The 26219-nt window shown below is 38.4% G+C and overlaps 1 protein-coding gene and 1 pseudogene across 2 annotated transcripts in view; both read left to right on the forward strand.

The window, feature by feature from the left end:
* Window positions 1-25547, forward strand: part of LOC124621996 (zinc finger CCCH domain-containing protein 11A-like) — a 64531-nt gene extending 38984 nt beyond the window's left edge. For both annotated transcript variants that reach the window (XM_047147541.1, XM_047147540.1), the window contains 3 exons: window positions 3352-3481; window positions 21046-21258; window positions 24225-25547. In XM_047147541.1, coding sequence (XP_047003497.1) covers window positions 3352-3481; window positions 21046-21258; window positions 24225-24925 — 1044 coding nt within the window. In that variant the 3' untranslated portion in view covers window positions 24926-25547. The remainder of the gene's footprint in view (window positions 1-3351; window positions 3482-21045; window positions 21259-24224) is intronic.
* On the forward strand, window positions 18294-18410 carry LOC124623264 (annotated as a pseudogene).
* Window positions 25548-26219: the final 672 nt, after the last annotated feature.

Raw genomic sequence — 26219 nt, forward strand, 5'->3', positions numbered from 1 at the left:
AACTGTAGCTGTAATTTTTCCTGAGGGCATGCAGCTTTATTGTACGGTTAAATGATGGCGGCGTCCTCTTGGGTAAAATGTTCGAGAAATAATAAAGTCCCCCATTCAGATCTCCGGGTGGGGAATACTCAGGAGGACATCGTTATAAGGAGAAACAAAACTGGCGTTCTACAGATTGGAGCACGGAATGTCAGATCCCTTAATCGGGCGGGTAGGTTAGAAAATTTAAAAAGGGAAATGGATAGGCTAAAGTTGGATATAGTGGGAATTAGCGAAGTTCGGTGGCAGGAGGAACAAAACCTTTGGTCAGGTAAATACAGGGTTATAAATACAAAATCAAACAGGGGTAATGCAGGAGTAGGTTTAATAATGAATAAGAAAATAGGAGTGCAGGTCAGCTACTATGAACAGCATAGTAAACAAATTATTGTAGCGAAGATAACCACGAAGCCCATGCCTAATACACTTGTACAGATTTATATGCCAACTACCTCCGCAGATGACAAAGAGATTGAAGAAATGTATGATGAGATAAAAGAAATTACTCGGATAGTGAAGGAAGATGAAAATTTAATAGTCACGGGTTTTTGGAATTCAATAGTAGGAAAGGGAAGCGAAGGAAATATAGTAGGTGAATATGGAATGGGGGTAAGAAATGAAAGAGGAAGCCACCTGGTAGAATTTTGCACAGAGCATAACTTAAACATAGCTAACACTTATTTTAAGAATCGTGAAAGAAGGCTGTATACTTGGAAGAGGCCTAGAGACTGGAAGGTTTCATATAAATTATACAATGGTAAGACAGAGATTTAGGAACCAGGTTTTAAATTGTAAGACATTTCCAGGGACAGATGTGGACTCGGACCACGATCTGAGAGTTTCAGAGAGAACAATTGACAAGAACGGGAAAGGAGTACAGTAGAAGAAGAAAGGGTAGCTTTGAGAGATGAAATAGTGAAGGCAGCAGAGGATCAAGTAGGTAAGAAGACGAGGTCTAGTAGAGATCCTTGAATAACAGAAGAGATATTGAATTTAAGTGATGAAAGGAGAAAATATAAAAATGCAGTAATTGAAGCAGGCAAAAAGGAATACAAATGTCTCAAAAATGAGATCAACAGGAAGTGCAAAATGGCTAAGCAGGGATGGCTAGAGGACAAATGTAAGGATGTAGAGGCATATGTCACTATGGGGTAAGATAGATACTGACTACAGCAAAATTAAAGAGACCTTTGGAGAAAAGAGAACCACTTGTATGAATATCAAGAGCTCAGATGGAAACCCAGTTCTAACAAAATAGGGAAAGCAGAAAGGTGGAAGGAGTATATAGAGGGTCCATACAAGGGCGATGAACTTGAGGACAATATTATGGAAATGTAAGAGGATGTAGATGAAGATGATATGGAAGATATGATACTGCGTGAAGAGTTTGACAGAGCACTGAAAGACCTGAGTCGAAACAAGGCCCCCGGAGTAGACAACGTTCCATTAGAACTACTGACAGCCTTGGGAGAGCCAGTCCTGACAAAACTCTACCATCTGGTGAGCAAGATGTATGAGAGGGACGAAATACCCCCAGACTTCAAGAAGAATATAATAATTCCAATCCCAAAAAAAGCAGGCATTGACAGATATGAAAATTACCGAACTATCCGTTTAATAAGTCACAGCTGCAAATTACTGACACGAATTCTTGGCAGACAAATGGAAAAACTGGCAGAAGCTGATCTTGGGGAAGGTCAGTTCGGATTCCGTAGAAATGTTGGAACACTTGAGGCAACAGAGACCATACAACTTATCTTAGAAGATAGATTAAGGAAAGGCAAACCTACATTTCTAGCATTCCAAGTTTTTGACAATGTTGACAGGAATACTCTCTTTCAAATTCTGAAGGTGGCACGGGTCAAACACAGCGAGTGAAAGACTATTTACAATTTGTGCAGAAACGAGATGGCAGTTATAAGAATCGAGGGGCATGAAAGGGAAGCGGTGGTTGGGAAGGGAATGAGACAGGGTTGTAGCCTAACCCCGATATTATTCAATTTGTATATTGAGTAAGAAGTAAAGGAAAAAAAAGAAAAAAATTGCAGCAGGAATTAAAATCCATGGAGCAGAAATAAAAACTTTGAGGTTCACCGATGACATTGTAATTCTGTCAGAGACAGCAAAAGATCTTGAAGAGCTGTTGAACGGAATGGACAGTGCCTTGAAAGGAGGATATAAAATGAATATCCACAAAAGCAAAACATGGCTAATGGAATGTAGTCAAATTAAATCGGGTGATGCTGAGGGAATTAGATTAGGAAATGAGACACTTAAAGTAGTAAAGGAGTTTTGCTATTTGGGGAGCAAAATAACTGATGATGGTCGAAGTAGAGAGGATATAAAATGTAGACTGGCAATGGCAAGGAAAGCGTTTCTGAAGAAGAGAAATTTATTAACATTGAGTATAGATTTAAACGTCAGGAAAACTTTTCTGAAAGTATTTGTATGGAGTGTAGCCATGTATGGAAGTGAAACATGGGTGATAAATGGTATAGACAAGAAGAGAATAGAAGCTTTCGAAATGTGAAGGGATCGGTTGGTAGGACATGTTCTGAGGCATCAAGGGATCACCAATTTAGTATTGGAGTGCAGCGTGGAGGGTAAAAATCGTAGAGGGAGACCAAGAGATGAATACACTAAGCAAATTCAGAAAGATGTAGGCTGCAGTAGGTACTGGGAGATGAAGAAGCTTGCACAGGATAGAGTAGCATGGAGAACTGCATCAAACCAGTCTTTGGGCTGAAGACCACAACAACAAAAACTACTCCTTTCTTCACTCCATTTTAGTTTCCAACATCTTTCATTTTCTGACTCTTCTATTTTTTGCTGTCCTCCCTCCCACCTCTGTTACATACAATGAACTTAGCTTTTCACTCTTATTAACTCGTGTGTTGTTTTAGCAGTAATCTCTATCTTGTGTATTACCCTGTCTTCCACCTTTAAGCTTTCAGGTTTTCAAATCCCAACAATCAGTCTTTCCTTCTCATCCTGTGTGATAAGTCTCCCCTAGACCAACGTTCTGGGTGACTTTTCTGAACTGTAGAGTAGATGTTATGTCTGTCCATTTATATTACATATGTAATAAGAGTTGTTTCTGGTTTGGTTACTCCTGGTATATAAACATTTGTGCTACTAGATTAAAGGTTTTGCTGGTATAATGTTTTTTGTGTTCTAAGTTTTTACTTTGTTATAAAGACACAGAAGAGCACAGTTTTAAGTTAGTTATGCACAGTAGATCATATTGCGTGTTTCAATAAAAATATCTATAATTTTATATTGGCTAATAAAAAGTAAATAAAATTGTTACAGAAAAATCGTAAATTAATTCCCTGCTACTGGGAGAACCAGCCAGGTGGTTGCCGCAAACCACATTGCCCATTTATGCACGAGAAACCACGTGACTCCGCTGGAACTATACCTGAGAAGGTGAATAAAGAAGGTAAGACTATTTTAGTAGATGACTAAAGCAACCAGTTTTAATTATGTCACATACAATTCTATGAAATAACTGGAATGTAAGTCTATCATTTATCTGCAATGAGCAGGTGAAGTGTAAATTTAAAAGCAATACAAGTAATGTCGGTCATGCTCTCTTTTGCAACTGCATAAAGTGTTGTTTGCACCAAAAGTATTTCACTACCATCAGTGGACAGATTTTTGGCTCCTTACATTATTTCCATGTGTATAGTGTTAGGAGCCAGACTGACAACTTACGATGCTTTTAAACAAAGCAAAACACTTTTGGCCCAAATAAGGCTTTTAACAGTCTCACACACTACATAACCCCTTTATTATTTGTAAAACTGTGACAAAGTGTTAGAAATAATCTTTTGTAAGACAGTGTATGTCATAATTGTAGACAACCGCTAACCAAATAAAGTGACCAAGCAATCAATAATAAGTGGCAATATTCTTGGTGTGTGTAGCTATAAAATTGTACAGTTATTTGTTATATAAAGATGTCAACTTGTCACATGGGGTAACAAATCTGCTAGCTATTTTCTTAATCAACAGTTGGCGTAAAAGTCAGAATATTATCTATTAATTGTAACGTAACCACCATCAGGTTGCTCATCCTGATAGAAACACGGTCTTCTTAACACCAACTAGTTCCTCGCCCATTGGTCAGAAAATTACAGTGTGCCAGATGAATGTTTAATGTTCCAGTTTGGAAACTGTTTAAAATTTAAGTAGACACACATTCCATAGCCGTTAGTCGTGGAAAAATGCCATTGTGTGTAATGCAATTAATGGGCAGATCATTGGGTAAGTGGCATTCCTGTTCAGTTTACGCTTTCTTTACCATAAAAGTTGTACAGAAGAAACAGTTCTGTCTTGACAGAGCAACTTGGGATAGGAGTTGAGCAGTGCATTTTCCTCAAGAAGTAATTAAATTTAAATCTACAGCCTGCAATCGAGATGCAGATTTATCATTTTCTTAAATTACTCAGTGGAATTTCAGGTCTGTAGTCCCTTTGAAAAGTTCACAATCATTTTCTGCCACAATCCTTGTGCAGTCTAAGTGTTATCTGGTTTATGCTGTCTGTCCTTCTGCTGTTTGTGAGGTATTGACTATTTATGTATAACCTTAATTCTTGTAGCTATGGAAACCATACCTTTCTGAATCAGTACTGGATTCACTGTCTGATAGTAGGGAACGGTGGAAATCTAGAGAACCGGTATTTGAGCCAACTGCAGAAGGAATCTACTGTAGTCAATGTACATTTGGTGTAAGGTCCACAAAGATAAGATGAGAGAAATTAGGGCTCATACTGACAAGGGGAGGCCACCAATTGTGAAATTCAGATTCGATTCATACTGCGCATAATAAAAGCTCATGGCCAGAGGTGTAATGTGGCAAAGCACCAAGATGCACTTCTCAGCCGTTGTCGAGAAAATCGACATTAACTGTCGCTGCGCTGCCGCTGCAGGGAAATACTCTCTACGATTAATAATTTTCTACAGCGTCGTGGCGCAGCGGTAAGCGCTCGGGTTCGTAATCTGAAGGTCGCCGGATCGAATCCCGCGCCATGCAACTTTTTTTTATTATTTGTTTTTTTGTAATTCAAATGTATACACACACACGCGCACACACACACACACACACACACACACACACACACACACACACACGCACACACACATTATATATAATTCCCGGCAATCAGTTGCAACAATTATGCATATAATAAGTTGTTGAAAGTCGTTTGTCGTGGAAAAATAATACTTGAAATGAAATACAATATCACAAATAATATTCAAGTGGATACAATTTATTGAAAAGTTCGGTATACACTCGCACATCATGAACAATTAGTGACCAGAAGTAGCTGGAGTATCGCACAAACCAGAGTGATAGTTATCATAGAAACATGGAAAACAGAAAACAGCACGACATCGAGCACATCTGATAAACGATGCATTTTTACAAGAACAATTGTTTTTTAAATTACCTTTTGGGAAACACACCTGATTGACATTCTGAAAAATTGTTCTATCGTTCGTCAGGTTTGATGCATACCACGCGTATCGTATCATATCGGCAAAAATCGGAGAAGACAATTGGTGGTGGACGATGGATTGGATTTTTATACAATTGTCTCTGGAGTTGATGTCACGGTTTCGCTCGATTAAAAAAGCACAATTTTGAAGGCGCTTGATCAAATTTTTTTACCTGCCGGTAAAAATACACATCACACGGTTGGACGAGAGGAGTGCACTTTGGAGGAATGACTTTTATAGTGCATGTTGGTAACTTCTTATCGTCCTGGAACATCTCATCGTATAACGCCGAGTTTGTTTGCCCACCCCAAGAGTCAATCAGAACGAGAAACTGTTTCTTTTGTACGTATGGTTGCAAAGCATTACGCAAGAAGTCCATGAACAAACCCGTTGTTAGTTTACCGGATTTGGAGGATGTAATAACAACGTTGGTATACTTCTTGGCATACTCGTTGACTGTCTTCTGTACTCTGGGTCCAAACGTACCTGTGGACTCTTGGAGGCATACGAAAACACAAGGCAAGACTCGTCCAGACATCGTGAGTGAATATTGTGCCGTATACGAATGCGTCACCTTGTTCATGTCGTGTCGGGTTGCCAGGATAGCCTTTGACCCTTTTTCGGCGAGAGTTCTGTCGAACGTGGACTGGTACTGGCGCCCTGACAAACAAAATATAAAAATATAGTTTATATAAGAAATATACGAAATCTGTGTTGTCAATCATATATCAGATTATCATATTCTATCATCATGTCATATGACATTTGTGAACAGCTCTTTACGTACCTGTTTGATCAGTATTAATTACGAAATCTTTGTCGAAGTTAGTTATCAACGTTCGTGTCTGGATCCGAAATGTGTCCGCTGCAGCCAAAATTTCGTCTTGGGTAGCCGTCTCTTTCTGGGAAACAAATTTTGTGATTTTCGATTGCCGAATACCATGCTTCTTTTTAAATTCGGTGACCCATGTTTTTGGAGCTTTGAAGTTGAAATCTGGGAACTGACTTGCAGCGCCCAAGACCCACTGCTGCAGATTTCTGGTAGTAACTTGCTGGAAGTTTTGTCGAGCTTCTACGAAGTGATCATGCACCCATGAATCGATGGTACTATTTATCAAATTTGCTACTGCCACGTTTGATTTGCTCTTCCCACCTGGATAAATAGCCCATATTTGTCAAACGAGAGCACCCCTTTTTTTGTAGAGTTTTGAGACTCCAGCCTGGATGTTCTTTGGCCAGATTTACAGCTCTAATTTTGTAATCCAGAGAAATATAATCGTACCCTTTTTTTTTCTTCTCATCCGGCTCGTATTCGTCTGATGATTCTTTGGCAATGGGACTCGTTTCAATGACTTTGTAGGCATTATTATCATCGATTTCATTAATGTCTATCAGTTCCTCATCATGAACGAGGGTTTTTTCGGCGAGCATTTGCAGCGTATTCTGGAACATTTCTTCCCCAATTACCATGGCTTCTTCGTTGATTGATGATGACGGTTCTGCTGCGATGCGATTACTGTTATGAAGGAGGCTTTCAAAATACACCAACGCATCTTTCAATTGTTGTTTCTCCACTTCACTGTGTATAGAATCTTCTTCGATCACATCACTTTCATGCGAAGGGCCCGGATCGCTCTCCAATTGTGCCGTCTCCATTTTTCCATTTGTTTAACAGGATGTACCAAAGCTCTCACGTACGCACTGATTTTCGATGATGTTATGAGTTGCACTAGGGACCGCATCTACCTTTTTTCAAAGTTAGCAGGCAACTACGCTTTTATGCGGCGGCTCGTTTTGGCCCATTCAACATCTGTCCTTCAAGTGCAACGAGCGAGTAACGGAGTTTATATTTCATACCTGCCACAGAAAATTTGTGTTCGTGGGGTCTCTATTCTAATTCGAACGTTTGACTTACAATATACGTATTCGTTTCGGAATATCGTTTCTATGTCCTCTTTCAACAACTTATTATATGCATAATTGTTGCAACTGATTGCCGGGAATTATATATAATGTGTGTGTGTGTGTGTGTGTGTGTGTGTGTGTGTACATTTGAATTACAAAAAAACAAATAATAAAAAAAAGTTTCATGGCGCAGGATTTGATCCGGCGACCTTCGGATTACGAACCCAAGCCCTTACCGCTGCGCCACGACGCTGTAGAAAATTATTAATCGTAGAGAGTATTTCACCGCAGCGGCAGCGTAGCGTCAGTTAATGTCAATTTTCTCGACAACGGCTGAGAAGTGCATCTTGGTGCTTTGCCACATTACACCTCTGGCCATGAGCTTTTGTTATGCGCAGTATGAATCGAATCTGAATTTCACAATTGGCGGCCTCCCCTTGTGAGTCTTGTAGACAGTCGTTTTTCACTTGCTCTGTTTGTGGGTGGAAGAGAAAAGGAAGTGGCTAGTAGTGGTATGTGGTGACCTTCACCATGCACTGTACAGTGTCTTGTCAATTATGTATCTACATGTAGATGCAACATAATTTTCATTGTAGTTTGTTGTGCTCTACATATGTGATGTTATTTTTGAAATATTCCCTGTATAATTGTAAGATTTAACATCCAGGAATGTTAATCTAATCACTAGTACCTTCAACATAAAGTTAGCACATACCTTTGGAATGTCCGTTGTTTTTGTTGAGTAGTCCTAAAAACTTCATTTAAAAAAAAAAAAAAGGCAGAGAAATAGAAAGGCAGTCACTCATTTGAAGTTAGCCGACGTGTGATGCATCAACGCATATATGACAGCAAAGGCACATTACTTTTTTTCTAATTTATCTACACACACTCACAGGAGCAGCCACACAGACTTGTATAAATTCTAGTTGATTTTTTTTTAAATTCATTTTTATTGTTATTTTTAGGGTTCTGTGTCTCAGTCTATAAAAACTGAACCCTTATAAGATCACTTTGTTGTCTTTGTTGAAATATATGCCACATACTAATTTCTATGGTTCCTTGCCACAGCTAAAAAATTGAAGCTTCTCAGTCAATGCAATCAAAAGATATGGCCATTTGCATCACATATTTTGATACAATCTCATTCATGAAAACCTATAGCTTACAATACAAGTAAAGGAAGAAACCAGAAATTGTTAATTTGTAATTATATCACACACAAAAAATTTTTTGTTCATTTGTTTTCCAAATATTTGTCTGTCCATCTGTCTGTTAGGACCCTTTTTTCTCAGGGATGGGTAGATGTATCAAGTTGAAATTTATCAATATTGTTACATTCTATCCTGGATTTTCCAAGTTGAAATTTGTCACACAATAAGGTCTGTACTCCCTTGGTGGTGTAAAATGTTTAAGCTTCCAAGTCAGTACAGTCAAAAGACATGACCATTTATGTCACGTATTTTGATACTTGCAAACTCACACATCAAAACCTGTAGGGTACTTCCCATTGACCTAGAAACATGAAATTTGGCAAGAAGGAAGGTTTCACAGTACACCTAATGGAAAAAACCTGAAAATGGTTAATTTGTATTTATATCGTATGAAGATTCTTTTTTTATATTTTATTTTATTTATTTATTTATTTATTTATTTTATTTGATATCTGTCTGTTAGTTCATCCGTTAAATACCCGTTTTCTCGATAACTGGTAGACATATCAAATTCAAGTGTATGCCAGGCACTAAGGGCTATGTTTTGCCCATGGTGTAAAAAGTTTAAGCTCCTAAGTCAATTAACTCAAAAAGATATGGCCAATTACCAAATATATTTTGATAATCGCAAACTCACTCATCAAAACATACAGGCACTTCCCATTGACCCAGAATCGTAAAATTTGCAAGCAGCAAGCTTTCACAGTGAAATTAATTAATTTGCAGTTATATCATATGAAAAAATATTTTTTTGCCATTTGTTATGTGTGTCTGTCTGTCTAGACCCCTTTTTCTTAGGAATGGTTACACGTATGAAGTTGAAATTTATGTCGTCATATACTAAGGTCTATTGTCCTTTTGCGGCGTAAAATATTTGAGCTTCTACGTCAGTACAATCAAAAGATATGGTCTTTTATGTCATATATTTTGTTACCTTACCAGTATCGATAGCAATAACAAGATAATTAGCGGATATTGCTTATAATGTAATATTATTCTTCCAGCAGTTGTATATTAGAAATGGCTAAAAGGAAGGAAGGAACAAAAGTAATTTAAGATGCTGAAAGGCATTCTTCAGGTTGGATTTTCAAAAGATTTGTGCCCAATTCTATATTCTGCATAGGTGCTTAAAAGTGATTCAGGCCTTTGAAGCCTAAAATCCTAAAGTGAATTGAGCTGGCTCTGGATAATTACACAAACTCCAGTAAAAGAAATTTGACAAATAGAAGGGCAGATAATATCATATATGCCAACTTTAGGGTTTGTTTGAGAACTATACCTAATGATCAAAAATTGACTCGGCGACACACGAGCTCTTCGCATTACTGATGTGTAGAAACAGAGGAAGGAGGAGGACAGCTGAATGCCATTTACCTGTGTGTGTGTGTGTGTGTGTGTGTACATTGACATGAGTAAGGACAAGATCACTGGTGGAGGGGTGGCCAGTGCACTGTCTAGGCCCACAATGTCATTAACAAAGAAACTAATGGAGCAGATACTGTGAAAGCTAGACTGATGCACCAGACATTACTAAGAACTTTGATATTAATCACTGAACTCCAAACAAAGACTCCCACTGTTAGTTGCAGCACCATAAAATGTATGCTAAAAGGTGTGTCAGAAGAGCAGGAACATAAGCAAATGGAGAAATTTTGTCAACTTTCATTTACTAACAATATGAGGAGTTATTTCTTTGCTTTTACAATAAAATGGTTAGTATTTCATGCAAGTTCCAATTGGAGACAAAGCAAAGCTCAAGATGTTCTTTGACCATGTGCCCCTGTATTCTGTAAAAACTACTAGGGAGATACATATTTGTGCCTCATACAGTGTTTTGACAAAGTGAAGTATGACCTTTGAGTCATGGTTTATTTTAAAACAATCGTAAATTGTTGCTGAACTGAAAAATAAACAGATTCATTGTGGCAGTGCCTTGTCAGCTGAAGAAAATACTATTATTAAGAAATCTATTTCAGAAAGATTTGCTGCTAAAATAGGTTCAAACAGATGTCTTTGGTAAAGAAAAGAATGTATGTAGCTAGTGCGGTATAATATGTTTACGTAGCTGAACACAAATGATTAAAATATCCATCCCCTTACAGGATAATATTATATTTATTAATCAGAATTTGTGGAAAATAATTTAATGTACATGAAAGATATTAATGTAGGTGTAGGATTACTCTTTCCAGTCTATGGATGATACATCATATTGTAACGGTATTGTATGGATGTTCTCCAAATATTAGTGCTGTGTGATGTTATTGATTTGATTAACAAGGAAGCAAGTAAGGAAATTTTTCTTAGAACTAACATATAGTATGTTCCTCTTGGGGAAAAACATGAAGTGCTTATGTGTGTCTAATGGATGTCAGTTTTAACACTGTGTTACATTCTGCCATAAGACTTTATGAACTGATTTGGAATTTAATGCAGAGCATTTATTTGTCTGTAATCTAGCAGAAATAGTCCTGCTGCCTCCACTCCGACTACAAAAAATTCTTCCGCAACAAAGGTTTAACTTATTTACCTTATTGCATGTCCATTGTGTAAGCACAGTTCAACACACTTGAACGTGGAGATGGGCTCTGGAGTTAAGAGAGACCACTAAATCAGAAATTCAAGAGTAATCTGATCTGTGCATTGCAGAGAGTGGAACATGTTTCACCTCTAATTGGAAAACTTAAAGTTCTTAGCTTGCCCCATCTGCTTTTCAGTGATATTTGATAGTAAATAAAAAACAATGTTATTAACGGTAAAATTTATAGACATCTAACAATGGTTCTAAATCTGACTTCTTTTCTGTTTGGCAAAATCCAGAATGCAATAATGACAATATTATGAAAAGGATAGTTGCTGCTCATTATGTACTGGAGATGCTGAATTACAGAGAGGTGTGGAAAAACAGACTGTCGACAAAGCTTTTGGCCAAACAGCCCTTCGTGAGAGTAGACAAAACACACACACACACACACACACACACACACACACACACACATGACAATCTTTGGCTGCCAAGGCCAGACTGTGAGCAGCAGCACATGATAGGGAGAAGCAACTGGGTGGTGGTGGTGGTGGTTGTGGTGGTAAGAAGGAAGCTGGAGTAGGGAGGGGGAAGGATAGCAGGGAAGGGTGGGGGACGGTAAAGTGCTACTACTGGGAGCATACAGGAACGAGTTGGGGAGAGGATAGCGCAGCAAGGTGCAGCTGGGAGGATAGGCTCAAAGGGGAGGGGGAGCAGAAAAGGAGAGAAGTAAAATGCTGTATCTCACCCTCCAATACATCACTATTAAATTTTTCTTAGTGTCTTCATTAGTTTCAAAAGCTTAAAGAGGTGTAAGATATACGAAAGAAAAACTTTTTATTTATCTTCATTTTCTCTTGTTGTTGTTGGCTCCACTTCTTGCATCCAGTTGCTGTTGGTTCCACTTCTTGCATCTAGGGGTACATTCTTGTGGCTGAAAGTTTGAGTTAATGTTGTGGGTTCCTGATGACTAAATAACTGATGAAGTTGTGCCTGTATATTTCTTGAATTTTATTCTTTGTCACATTTTTAAATATCACACCATCTTAACAATGTCCACTTAATATTCAAAATTACATTATTAGTATTGATCATATAAATACATCTGTCTCCATCAGAGGCATGCACACTACTACTTTGCATTCTGCAGTACTCAATTGTTCCAAAAAGTTTACAAAGCGAAAGAGTTTACAAATTTTCTCGACAAAAGAAGCATCTTTGCTAAAATTTATCATTATCTATAAATGAATCCAGAAATAAATTTAACAATTCACATTAGTTTGTCCAATTAATAAAATGACTTTTAAGTATGCCAGATTTCTTATTTCAAATATTTCTAAAACAAGAATAATTTGAACTGTACGTACAGAGTACTAACAAAATAATTTCTTTTTATGCATTTTAGCCTGAAATATAATACATCGTATACAAAATGAAATGAAATTCTTTCAGTGAAACAGCCATGAATGTTCAGCTATACAGGAATAGATAGTATACATAGTATCAGTTATTTATATGTAAAAAAAGGTAATGTTAGAGGAGGGTGTCCCATTACAGTGTGTAGTTGAAACAGCGGGCTGTGTAGTGCTGGAATGGGAACAGGGAAGGTGGCAGGTGGGTAAGGACAATGACTAACAAAAGTTGAGCCAGGAGGTTTACGGGAATGTAGGATATATTGTAGGGAGAGTTCCCATGTGCACAATTCAGAAAAACTGGTGTTATTGGAAAGGATCCAGATGGCACAGACTATGAAGCAGTCATTAAAATGAAGAATGTCATGTTCAGCAGTGTGCTTAGCAAATGGATGGTCCCGCTGTTTCTTCCCCACAGTTTGTCGATGGGCAGACAGCTTGTTGGTTGTCATGCCACATCGAATGCAGCATGGTGGTTGCAACTTAGGTTGTAGACCAGACGATTGGTTTCACAGGTAGCCTTGCCTTTGATGGGATAGGTGATGCTTGTGACTGGAATGAAGTAGGTGGTGGTGGGAGGATGTATGGTACAGGTCTTGCATCTAGGTCTGTTACAGGCGTACGAGCCATGAGGCAAGGCTTTGGGAGCAAAGGTTGTGTGGGTATGGACAAGGATATTGTGTAGGTTTGGTGAGCAGCAGAATACCACTATGGAAGGGGTGGGAAGGATATTGGGTAGGACAAGGTACTCGAAACCCTAGCAGAGAATTTAGTTGCTCCATTCCTGGATGGTACTAAGTCACGAGAGGAGTGCTCCTGTGTGGCCGGACAGTGGGACTTTCGGAGGTGATGGAGGACTGGAGAAATAAGGCTCAGGAGACCTGATTTTGTCTTAGATTGGGAGTGTAATTACGCTCTGTGACGACCTCAGTGAGACCGTTTTTTGAGAGGGACTGCTTGTCCCTACAGATGCAATAGCCATGGGTGGCTAGGTTTTATGGAAGGGCCTTCTTGGTATGGAGTGGGTGGCAGCTGTTGAAGTGAAGGTATTGGTGGTGGTTTGTAGGTTTGACACGGATGGATGTACTGAAGTAGCTATCTTTGAGGCAGAGATTAACATAGAGGAAGGTGGCTTGTTGAGTTGAAGCAAATGGAGGAGATGATGATGATGAGGTTCTGGAGGAATGTGGATAGGATGTCCTCAACATCGATCCAGATCACAAAGATGTCATCAATGAATGTGAGCCAGGTGAGGGGTTTGGGATTCTGAGTGATTAGAAAAGATTCCTCTAGATGGTCCATGACTAGGTTGGCATAGGATGGTGCCAAGCTGGTGCCCATAGCTATTCCCCAGATTTGTTTGTAGGTGATGCCTTCAGAGGAGAAGTAATTGTGGGTGAGGATATAGTTGGTCATGGAACCAAGGAAGGGGGTTGTAGGTCTGGAATCCGCCAGGCATTGAGAAAGGTCGTGTGCAATAGTGGCAAGGCCATGGGCTTTAGGGATGTAGTGTAAAGCGAGATAGCATAATTAGCGATGAACAGGGCACCATGTGGTAAAGGAACAGGAACTGTGGAAAGGCGGTGGAGGATGTGGTTATCTTTTATATAGGAGGGTAAGTTGTGCATAATAGGCTGAAGAAGGCGTTCGTCTACAAGAGCAGAGATTCTCTCAGGAAGTGCACAGTAACTGGTCACAATGGCACACCCTGGATGATTCCATGGAAGTGTGTTGAAGGTAGGAGTGCAGGGAGTGATAGGGGTGAGGGGGGGGGGGGGTGAGAGAGAGAGAGAGAGAGAGAGAGAGAGAGAGAGAGTGAGTGGTTTGGGGATGGGTCTAGGGATTTGAGGAGATACTGGAGATTCTGTTGGATTTATGGAATGGGGTCACTGTAGCAGGGTTTGTAGGGGGATGAACAATGGTGGAACCTTTTTAAGCAGGTAGGATTTTAATGTCGGGATCAGTTTTTAGGTGGTGGATTGTGTTTCTCTCTGTGGATGTAAGGTTAGCTTGCATGTTGAGGGATTTGGGGAATGGTGTCGATGCAGGGTTAGAGGTTAAGAAATTCTGGGAAGTTAAGAGCGGTGATTTGGGGGCAGTGGGGGTGGATCACGGTTGGAGGGAGGAGTGAACTCTCAGGCAGGGTTCAACATTGATCTTTGGTTGCATTATGTACAAGGTAAGCTGCAACCATTATGCTGCACTCTATGTGAGCATGACAGCCAAGAAGCTGTCTGTCTCCATGAATGGCCACTGAAAACTGTCACCAAGAAACAGCTGGACCACTCAGTTGCTGGCACACTGCCCAACGTGATGATCTTCATTTCCTACACAGCCCTCTGTTCCACCAATGCATGGACAGTCATTTTCCTTCTCTCCTTTTCTGCCCCCTTCCCTCCCCCTCCTCCCCTCTGTCTAATTTGCCAACAGCACAAAGCTGCCATACCCTCACCCCACTTCCTCCATGTATGCTCCCACAAGCATCACTTTACCATGCTCCACCCCTACCGTGCTATCCCTCCCCTTCCCCACTCCAGCCTCCTCATTACCCCCACCATCATACAGTGCTGCTTCCAGACTGGCCTTGGCAGCCAGAGACTGTGGTCATGCGTGTGCGAGATGCATTTGCGTTATTGAGTGTGTGGATGTTGTCCGTTCTGATGCAGGTCTGTTTGACAGTTTTTTTCTTTTCTGTTAGTATTGTATTTTTATTTAAAGTTGAGTGTGAACAGCAGTTTTGATTGTTTAAGTTGTAATTGTGCATCATTCTATTCTTCATTATTAGAGTACAGTGGACTCTTGTTAGCACATTTTTGAAAGGACCACAAATTTTGAACCTCATAAACAGGGAAATGTGTTACCAAACAATACCTAATTCAATAATGATTTGATTCTTCTGTCAATGTAAATATGGAATTAAGGGTACTATATTTGGGGTAATGTGCAGTCTCATAACACCACATTTCCTGATGTGCTATTTCTGTAAATTATTATTCAGAATGTCCCATTTTTGAGAAAACTTTCAGAATATCACGCCCAGAAACACTCTAAGTTACATGTTACTATAAAAGAACCAAAAATGTGTTAAATATGGGGACATTGGCTAAATCTGATGTAGCAGATGTGTACCCTTCTACCATCAGCCAGTTGGAATGCAGGAAGGTCATGTGGTACGAGAGCTTAACCTCTAGCATCCAAAATACATAAAAAGGCATGTGATGTAGGAAAAATAAATTTTACCCTAAAATTACAATTTTTATTATTTTTCTCAAAACAAACAAAACTTTTTTCATTTAGTGTGTCTCCACACTACAGATAATTGACTAAGGGTTGTCATTTCAACAATCTATCAGTATATTGTACATCTTTTATTGCTTAACTACACTGTAACACAGCAGGATAGAGTGCAAAGTCCTGTCTGTAAAAAGGTTTGGAAAAAATTCAACAGTTTATTGTTGATTTTGTCATGTTATTAATATTGTATTGTCTATCTTAATTAATAAAGTCCATCACTTCTTCATCGACTTCAAAAATCGAAACATAATGCTTAAGTGTGTCCATTGCATTCAGTAGCTTTTAACATTGTAAGAAATGCTCTGGTTCATCCTCATCTTCACTTTTTCTTGTTCCTTTTCCATCTGTTCTTGCAAGACACTGTCAGTTTTCATGGGCTGACAGACAGCAAAACCTTCCTCACATCCAGCATATTCATCAAAACTAAGTTAGTTAGTGTTTTCTTGTTGCTACATTATTTGCTGCTGTTGTTCAGCTACAGTTCCTACATTTTCTGGCACAGTGTCTTCTGAAAGTGTCTAATGAAAGCCAGTCTTCTTGAAGCAGTTAGAGATTGTGCTTTCTGGTATAGAATCCCAAGCACCTACAAAATGCATAGCATACAAGGTCGTAACCTTTTTCATCATAGTATCTTGATAGGTCAGCATCTTATTTATGAGAACCTTTTGTATTTTTGTTTCAGGCATTTTATAATGCATTGGTAAAGTGGCTGAAGGTAGCTTGTAGAATTGGGAGAAAAAACTCTACTTTTTATCATATGCAGATACAGTGTATTTCAGGCATGCACTGCACACCGGTCAATAAATAGGTGTGTTTTCCTATTTATAACACACAACCTTGCATCCCATGCATCTAAGAATTGTTCGATGTAACTGTTGTTACCTGTGCGTTCATGTTAGGCATACACTTACATGGAAATGATCACACATTTTAAAGCATCGTAGACTCTTTGCCTTTCCAATTATTAGTGGCTCCAACTTTCATGTTTCACATTCATTATAACATAATACAACAGCCTCTCTTTGCTAAGTTTTCCGCCATGGCATTTTTCACTTCTGAACTCATTTTTGTCACACAGAAGGTGAAAAAATAAGACAGTTCCATCTGCATTAAAAACATCATTGGGGCTGTAGTTTTCTGTGATTGGGAATAGTATTTTTCCTTGACTGAACTGTATCAGTATGTACTCTTCCAGCCTCACATCAAAGACATTTATACACTAAACAGTGTCCATTCGTGAACATTTTGCTGCAACCATTAGATACTCTGAAATCTGGGAGCCCCAACTTCAGTGTCAAATATATTGCTTTAGCATGAACCACAGTACTATCAGTTGGAATATTCGAACCATGAACTTGTTCTATCCTCTTCAGTAGCATGTTTTCCAGGTCTGGAAATTGATTGTTATACATTTGCTTTCCTTTGCCATTTTTCCTCCTTACAAACCTAATGTTTTAATTATTTTTCTTTTGCTCGCAATTTTATGTAATGTTGATGGAGGAATGTTCAGTTTTTGAACAATACGAACACACTTCATGTGTGTGTGTTTGTTCACTTCCTGAATAGTGTTAGACTTTTCTTCATTTGTAAACTATCTCACTGTCTTTTAATAAATGACGTACCAGTACACTGTTTTTAACACAACCAAAATCACAAACTGAGAGTCAGTCAAAAGATAATCACAAACAAAGAACACCAGCATCTGAGTTACACGCTATACAGTTTACTGTTTGGCCACTACCGACGTCTTGAAGTCATCAAAGCGACTGCTAACCTGTACAAACTACTTCCACACATCATTTATACCATAGCAAATGATCTGTGAGACTTGCAAATTTGCCAGCACTGTCTCTCTGTCCATTTCTGCACTCCACAGCTGCAAATTTCCTACTCCCGCCACTCTTGGCAGTAAAAGTTGTGGTAGCTACCCCAGCATTTGTATGTACTAAGAAGGTAGGGAGAATGTACAAACGAGTCTTTCAATGTGTGTTTACTGCAGTTGGGACTGGGAGTTCCAAAAATTGACATACTGTGTGGGATACATGGTAGTGAGGAATGTACTAACAAGATTGTACTGTATTTGCTAGTGTAAAGGACAGTACTACAAGCAACTTGGCCCTCCTCAAGTGTGGTGGCAGGCAGGTGCGTATTTGAGAGATGATATGGTTTCTGCCACATATCTTCTTGCCTCTCTCCTCATACTCATTTCTCTTATTTTTATTGCCATTTCCAGTGCAAAATTTTTTATATTGGTATCCTTATACATTATTTAAGTAACAATGCTGCCAACTGTACCATTCAGATTTTCCCCTCTGACAATGTCTTTGCTGGAGACAAAATCTCCTTTCAAAAATCCATCACAGCCATTAGAAGTTATTTATGGGTTACCCTTGAAGAAAGATAGGCAACGGCCTTGCCGCAGTGGGTACACCAGTTCCCGTCAGATCACCGAAGTTAAGCACTGTCGGGCATGGCCGGCACTTGGATGGGTGACCATCTGGCCGCCATGCGCTGTTGCCACTTTTCGGGGTGCACTCGGCCTCGTGATGCCAAGTGAGGAGCTACTCAATCGAATAGTAGCGGCTCCGGTCAAAGAAAACCATCATAACAACCGGGAGAGCGGTGTGCTGACCACACGCCCCTCCTATCCGCATCCTCAGTTGAGGATGACACGGCGGTCGGATGGTCCTGGTGGGCCACTTGGGGCCTGAAGACGGAGTGCTTGAAGAAAGATGAGCAACTTCCTGGCATGTTCTTCTTGACACTTGTTTTAAAGTAGTGTCAAGTTGCTATGTCATATGTTTATCTCAATCACTAGTGATGAACCTGTTTTACAGATTACATGATTTTTATATTTGAAGTGCTAGAAAGTTATCCCGTTTATGAGACAATATATTCAAATCCTTATTTTTTAGTGAATCTCAAATCAGTGAAGGTTGATTGTTTAAACAATCAAATTTTCACAAAGTTGTGTGAAAGGAATATTGGGATCTACAATGAGGTCATTAGAAAGAGGGCACAAACTTAGTTTGAGGAAGGACGGAATAGGAAGTCAGCTGTGTCTTTTTCAAAGGTATCTTCTCTTGGCATTTGCCTTAACTTGTTTAGGGCGAACATGAAAAGCTTAAATGTGGATGGTTTTGTGTGATTCAAACAACAAGTGTCTTGCCACAGCTGATGTGTGGTATGACGGAGGGAAAAAATATAACCATGTTGGTTTTTTAATAAAAAAAATTTCAGAAAAGCTATTACATTGGTATATTCTAGTGGCTTTCAGCAATGCTTTGGGTATTCTGAAGTTAGGTGAAGTAGAGGAAGTAGCATTGAAAGATTGTGTGCCCTGTAGGTGATCGTTGAAAAAATTATGATAATATCATATAGAGCAGCAGATTCTTTCATAAAGTTAATATTATGTAATCAACTCAAACGGGGTATACAGTGCTTGTAATGGAATAGGAGTCACTTAAGTCTTGCAGATAGGTACATAATTCCATATTTCCGAAATCATTTACACAATTTCTATCGATATGATTTGGTGAGAGTCAGTTTGCAAGTTATGTATACATCATTTTTTGTGTGTATGGCTACAGATTTACCATTCACATATTATTAAAAACAAATATGAACATATTTGTCTAACACTAATAGTGTTAGTCTTGAAATGCACTTAACTTTTAGAGTAAAGTAAAAGTCTTTGACTCCTACATGCATGTTCTATTATGACAATGAAAATTCGTGGATGGAGACAATAAACAAAAATGAGGAAAGGCAACCACTCTTAAAAGTAGAACTAATTCAGCTGCAAGTGAGTGCCTGCCTTTATAAATTTGTGTTTATTGTATCAGATATTATGCAAGTTTTTAATTAAAATTTGTCTATAGAGTAAGTAGTTTTGCCAGAAGAATGTTATTGGGCAAATGATGAACATTTTGTAATTGCATTTTGATCACCTTTTTGCACAACTGACAACTGTGTAGGAAGTAATGAGGGCCACTTATTTCTTTTAATGTTGTAAATATGAACATTGTCACTAGTCTCAAATTGTGCTCAATGATGTGTTTCAGTAAATGCAAGTGTACTCCTTCAAATGATGACTAGGAATTGACTATGAGTGAGCATTACATATTATTTGCAATGGTCACTCTTTGCTGCCTGTCCCCCGCTCCCCTTCTCTGTCATAGTGACATGGTGCCATTGAAAGTACTTTTGTAATAGCAAGTAGTGACCTACCCCAGCTGGTGCACAGCTAAGTATCTACAGCAGGGCGAGCTGTCCGATGTAGCAGTAATAGCAAGTGGAAATGTACAAAGCTAGTGACCTATTCCAGCTCTGCGCAGCTAAGTACCTCCAGGTGGGCCAGTTGTCCAATGTAGCAATAATTTTGTTTACGAGCCACTGCGTACGTTGCCACCCAGTTCACCCAACTGCACTGCTGGTTTCGCTTGAGCTACATTTTCTGTGAGATACGTCCCAGTTGTCTTTTGTTTCACACTCCTTAAACATTCACTCTATACAAAAAAAAAGTGTTCTCATCAAATTAATATCTGATACATCATGTAACACAGGTCCCTTAGGAAATGTGGTAGTTTGTGTTGGCTTTGTGCTGCAGTTGGGCAGTCTTTGCCTTTCTCTTGTGCCCACAAACCTCCCTTGTGAATGAGTCTGTCTGTTAGTGAAAACCGTATTAAAATCCCTATATTATTTTCTCAGATTATCCTGAGATATAGAAAAAAAAATGTGGTGAGGGAACTTAAATTTATATATGTATTGATAAGGTAAGCCGTTTATTAATTGTGTCTGAAGGTAAAAATTATGTGAAGATGAGAATTCACTGAAATTAGCAATTTGAAAAGTGCTGTATTTCTTCCAGTAAAGATTTTCGCGGCATAGATGCTCGGACCTTGAAGAGCTTGTAGAGAACTTGAACGTACTTCATTCTTAGTTTATTAAAAATTTATTTGCACAGAATGACTTCAGTCATTTGAAGTAATCATTAACAATTTCTTCTGTTGCTATATCTCTGAGAAGCTTAATTGTAAGATTTGTGTCTTCTAGAAAAATTAACATCTTCGCTTTATATGTGAAGGGTAGGTCATTCACACATGTAAGGGACTATGGTGATGATAATATTGATGTCCTTTCATATGGTCCACAGCACCCGGTGAAGTGAGCACTGGCTATAGCAACAATGACCGCCTTGGAGGAGTCCTGCCCACAACAACAGAAGCAGATGCATCATCTTTGGGCGCTGGACGTGGTCGCAGGCCTGTTGTTCCATTACAACAGCAGCAGCCAGGAAGTGCAAGTGACAGTGTTGCTGGATACGGAAGTCCACCTGTTGATCCTCTTGTAGTCAACTTTGAGGAAGGTATGCGGCTCTATTAGACTGTCCGCAATTAACATCTTGATTTTGAGAATACATCCTTCAGTTTTCAACAGTTGAATCTTGAGTGCCAGCACTTGATGTTCTCTGTGTTTTCTTCAGAGGGTTAGTGTTTCTTAATTCTTGTGAGAATCAATCATCTTGGTTCTTGATAAACATGGTTGTATTTTTCACCTATGGTGTAGGGAGAAGTGTTGTTTGAATTACATTTTTATAAGTGGCATAGATCTATGTTCCACATAGTAAGGCAGACTATTTTTGATTTTCTGTTTGGCTTTTCCGTCCCATGCTTATTTATCTCTATTTGTCTGTCTGTGTGTGTACTTGGGGAGGGGGGGGGGGAGATTGTGTTTCTGACATTACACAGTTATTTGCTCATCATGTTTGTGTCTGCCTGTTGAGTGTAGTTTTTCCATGTGTGTGTGTGTGTGTGTGTGTGTGTGTGTGTGTGTGCGTGCGTGCGTGCGTGGGGGGGGGGGGGGGGGGGGGAGACATTTTTTCAGTCCACATGTAAAAGCATTTATATTTCTGAGTTATTTGATGTTATTATGTTACAGTATTACTGGTCTCTGTAATACTTGTGTGTAGATTAAAATGTTGGATCTTCTGTTATTTGTCTCCAAACTTGGACATGATCCGTGTTTCAGAAGTGACATCATTTTAATCTTAACACTGCTGTCATGCTGAGTTATTACATAATTATTATAACATAAAGCAATGAAGTCATGAATTAAATTTTTTTGAGTAATTATTATAACATGATATGTATCTAATTATAAATGTGTTATTTTGACATTGTAAGAGTATATGTTTATCAGATCTTTTATTTCTTTTTGTTTAATTGTGTTTCTAATATGTTTGAAATGTTATGAAAGCTTGATTATTTGCTTTAGGAGAACATAGTTAATTCTTTCGATCATACCGTATTTTTCCTCAATTTTTCAAGTAATTTTGCTCATTTACCATGGCAATAAGTATGTGCTTTGACAAGACTGGTTGTTAATTTTTTTACATAACTAATTGCAAATGATATTCAGTTGTGGGTATGGTCCTTTTCTTCTTATTTTTTTATCAGACTACTGCACTGGTACTATTAGTTGCAGCATGTTGGACAAATATGTTTAGAAATGAGAACTCGTTTATATTCAGACTAAACGATTCGGACTGTTATCCTGTGCATTTCTTCTTTGTGCAATTCAGTAATACCAATGCAGCCAGGATATTTTGCCAAGTTCCTGCAGTACACGATACTAATATTCTGAAAATTTCTCAGACTTGAGTGCTGTTTGCTGGGGGGGGGGGGGGGGGGGGGAAATAGATCTGTGACTCTTAATACTCAGGAAATGCCTTCCTATTGGATTGTGATTTTGAATTATTACACGTAATATTGTGAAATCGTTGAGTCAGCTTCATTGTTAATTATTATGTTAAAATTCAATATCCATATACCATGTTACAGTTGTATTACTCCATTTTGTTTAGAAACAGATCTGCAAGGCACTGTTAACAGCAATTGAAAAAATAAAATAGCAGAATAATAAGTTTTCATGATTGTTACAGTAAAAGTGGAATCATTCATTGAACATAAAAGTAATACAGCTGATATTAACAACAATCCTGTATTACATATTGATCCCATGAGTTTCTCACTCTAGATTATGTCTTTGTTAGCTATCTTTAATCGGTGTGCAGAACTGTTGCTGCTTAGTTGTTAAAATATTAATTTCTGCTGCTATCCACTTCAGTTTATTTGGGTCTTTTAATGACTTAGTGCACATATTTGTGAGAATTCATTTTCTTCATGAATCTTGTACTTGAGTAGTAACTACAAAACTGAGAAGTATGAAACTGCTCTATGGCAGTGAACTATCCTGAAGCATATTAACGTAGAGTATGCTTATATTATTATCTTTTGTAATGTGAGAGTTCATAATGAAATTGCCTATTCATTAACATGTCATATTGTAAGTAGAGATGAATGTTTATTGTATTTCCTGGTGGTGAGAACTGACTTAATAACCAAAGTACGCCACAGTGATATTAATTTGTACAACTAACGTATAATACCCAGTCTCTTTAGTTGTGTGCAATAATTTATAAATGTTTATTAGAAAAGTGCTAGCATATACTGATGTTCTCACCTGTCTGTCTGTGGTGCATGTGTATGCAGAAAGCTACAATGCCACAATGTGTGCTTTTGATTATTATTAATTACTGAATTTAGGGAGTGGAAAGATATTTATATTGCATTGTGGGGTCAATACACAATATTAAAATATGACTAGCATTTGTGATTCCTGGTTCTGTGTTGCATTTTACTTATCACCTTGTGGTATAGGTTAGGTTGTTGTGTTCAACCTTCATCCTTCTTAATATGTACTAATCATCAAAATTTGTCAATTTGAAGACTCTATTTATTGTGACATCTCCATCTGAAAATTTTGCAATAATGGTCTTTTTATGAGATTTCATGTGTATATAAAGTTGCTGCTTCTGTAGCTGCAGAGTACTGCCATTTTAGTGCAGGCACTATTATTCCATTTGGCTGCTTCATTTATTCAGATTTTATTGTATAGTTTAAAATGGAACACAATTTATGAATAACGTTTCTTTGTTTTTCATTACTATGGAAAGTAATACTGCGACTGTATTGTTTTGATCTTCAATATTATTCAGTTTTTATTTATTGCTGAGCAGAAATTGTGTACCAGTCCTGCTGCAGCAGGAAATATATATAATAAGTGACAAATAAACATGTTTACAAAAACTGTATGTATGAAATAATTGCTGATCTGCAAGAATGCCACCAAAGTAGTAAAATAAAGCCATTTCTTATCTAATGATTGATTTTGGCAATATTGCCTCTCCAAAAGAGAGAAAAATCTTTTCAGATGAAAAGTTCAAAATTTCAGATTTTGGCTAATATATTGCTATTGTGCGTGTTCTTGCAGAGTCAGACAATGAAAGTGTTCCTACCACGACCCCTACCAAGAAGCCACAGAGGAAGGTGCATGTTAAGACCCTGGAGGAGATCAGACTAGAACGTATCCAGGCTGAGTCTGCTGCGTTCTATGGCTACGGAGACGATGGAGGAGGGAGTGCGCCACAAGCTCCGAGTGACCTGCGTTCCAAGATATCTCGCAGGACTGAAGGTGCGTCAGATCCTTCCACGTTTAGAGTGCTCACTCTTGAAGAGATACGACGTGGTCGACGAGGAGTGACTGAGGAGGAAACAGAGAGCAGTGAAGCAGGTAGCAGTGAGGTGCAGTATAAGAGGTTAGCAGATTTCGAGAGGACTTCTGCCCCTCCAAAAAAACTTAGGAGGAAACCTCCACCCAGGGCACCACCAGATGTTATTACCCATTCTGGTGTTGTCAAACTAAAAAGACGTAGAGATTCCGAAGTAACAACGTCGTCTGGTTTGGGAATGCCAGACAGTACAACGAGAGATCTGAAAGCCAATGGTGTGTCACGTGAGAATTTTCGTGGTGAATGCCCCCCACTTTCAATGTTTAAAGAAATGACAGCAGAGGAAGATGAAGATGAACTGCTGGAAACTGATGAAGAGACTGATGGTACAGTAGCAGCAAATGAGATTTCAACATATGATGATGTTGTCCTTGATGACATCGATGAGTTACTTAACGTGTGAGCTGTGTATTCTCTATACAAATTGTGGCCTTATAAGTGTGTCTGATGTGGAACAGTTTATCACAGTTCTTGATACCGCAAAAGATATCACATTCCATTTGTATAGTGTGAAAAGAGGAATGAGCCACATGTTCACATTTCATTTTTAAAGACCAGTTGTTAATTAATTTAATTGTTTGTGTACATGTACACATGTGTATGTATGGAAGTTTGTGTGTGGGGGGGGGGGAGCGTCAAAGTAAAATAACGTGCAGCATAATGTGTGAATTACAGTTCTTCAGGTGTATAATTCTCAAGTTTACATCTGTGTAAAAATTTGTTATCTCTCGTTGGTATATTATTTGTTTATCACTGTCAAATTGATTTACGTATTTAAAAATTGTACACTATTTTTTTCCCTTGCAGTGAATGCATGGAATGTTTACAGTGTTTTCATTGTCCCAGTCTATTATTTTTTTCTATTAAGACAGGTTGGAGAAAATGTTTCACAAGAAAAGGGTCTTTAATTAAGATGTGTGTTGTTGACCTTTATTATAGGTCACAAAGTGGCGAACTTCTAATTAACGTATGATCATTATTTGTATTCTGTTCTTGTTAAGTTAGTAAAGTATAGTGAACTGTGATTATTTCATGTTACATTCATGCAATCATTTGATCCTTACCATGTTTATGTATGATGATACATAATTACAAAAGGGTTGAATTTACAGAAATTAACTAGAGACTGTGCCCCAGGAATCGGTGTTTTCTGCCCCTTATGCTAAGTGCATGTACTTTGTGCTTGCCGAAGATACCACTTGAGCAGTAGTAGAACAATACATATCATGTGTTTGTTGTGGAATAATTTTTTAAAAAATTATTGCCTGTTCGAGAAGAAGATTCCTTGGTTGTTCCATCATTGTTGTATGTCACGATGATGTCCCTAGCTGTAATATACACTTATGAAACTGCTTCTGGTCAAGACACTGAGGCACACCGTGAAAAGGAGCTCTTGATACTCAATTTGCAAACAGTGTTGGCACTGTTGAAGTAAGTCTCATGAATATTGTCAAAGTGTCACAAACACACTTGAAATTTTATCTTTGCAGAGTGGTTGTTGTGCAAGACCTCACTTATCCTGGCATAATCAAGTGCAATTCATTCTGTAAAACACTCCTTAATAAACTGACCAATCACACTGTTCTCATATTAGGCATAATAATATACAAAAGGCCCAACTGAAGTATGCAGCTGTTGCACTTGCTTCCTATTCAGGTAACCCTCATTGTGTGATGTGATGTAGCAAATTTTGGAAT

Source organism: Schistocerca americana, chromosome 7 (assembly GCF_021461395.2).
Source record: "Schistocerca americana isolate TAMUIC-IGC-003095 chromosome 7, iqSchAmer2.1, whole genome shotgun sequence".
Classification (NCBI taxonomy): domain Eukaryota; kingdom Metazoa; phylum Arthropoda; class Insecta; order Orthoptera; family Acrididae; genus Schistocerca; species Schistocerca americana.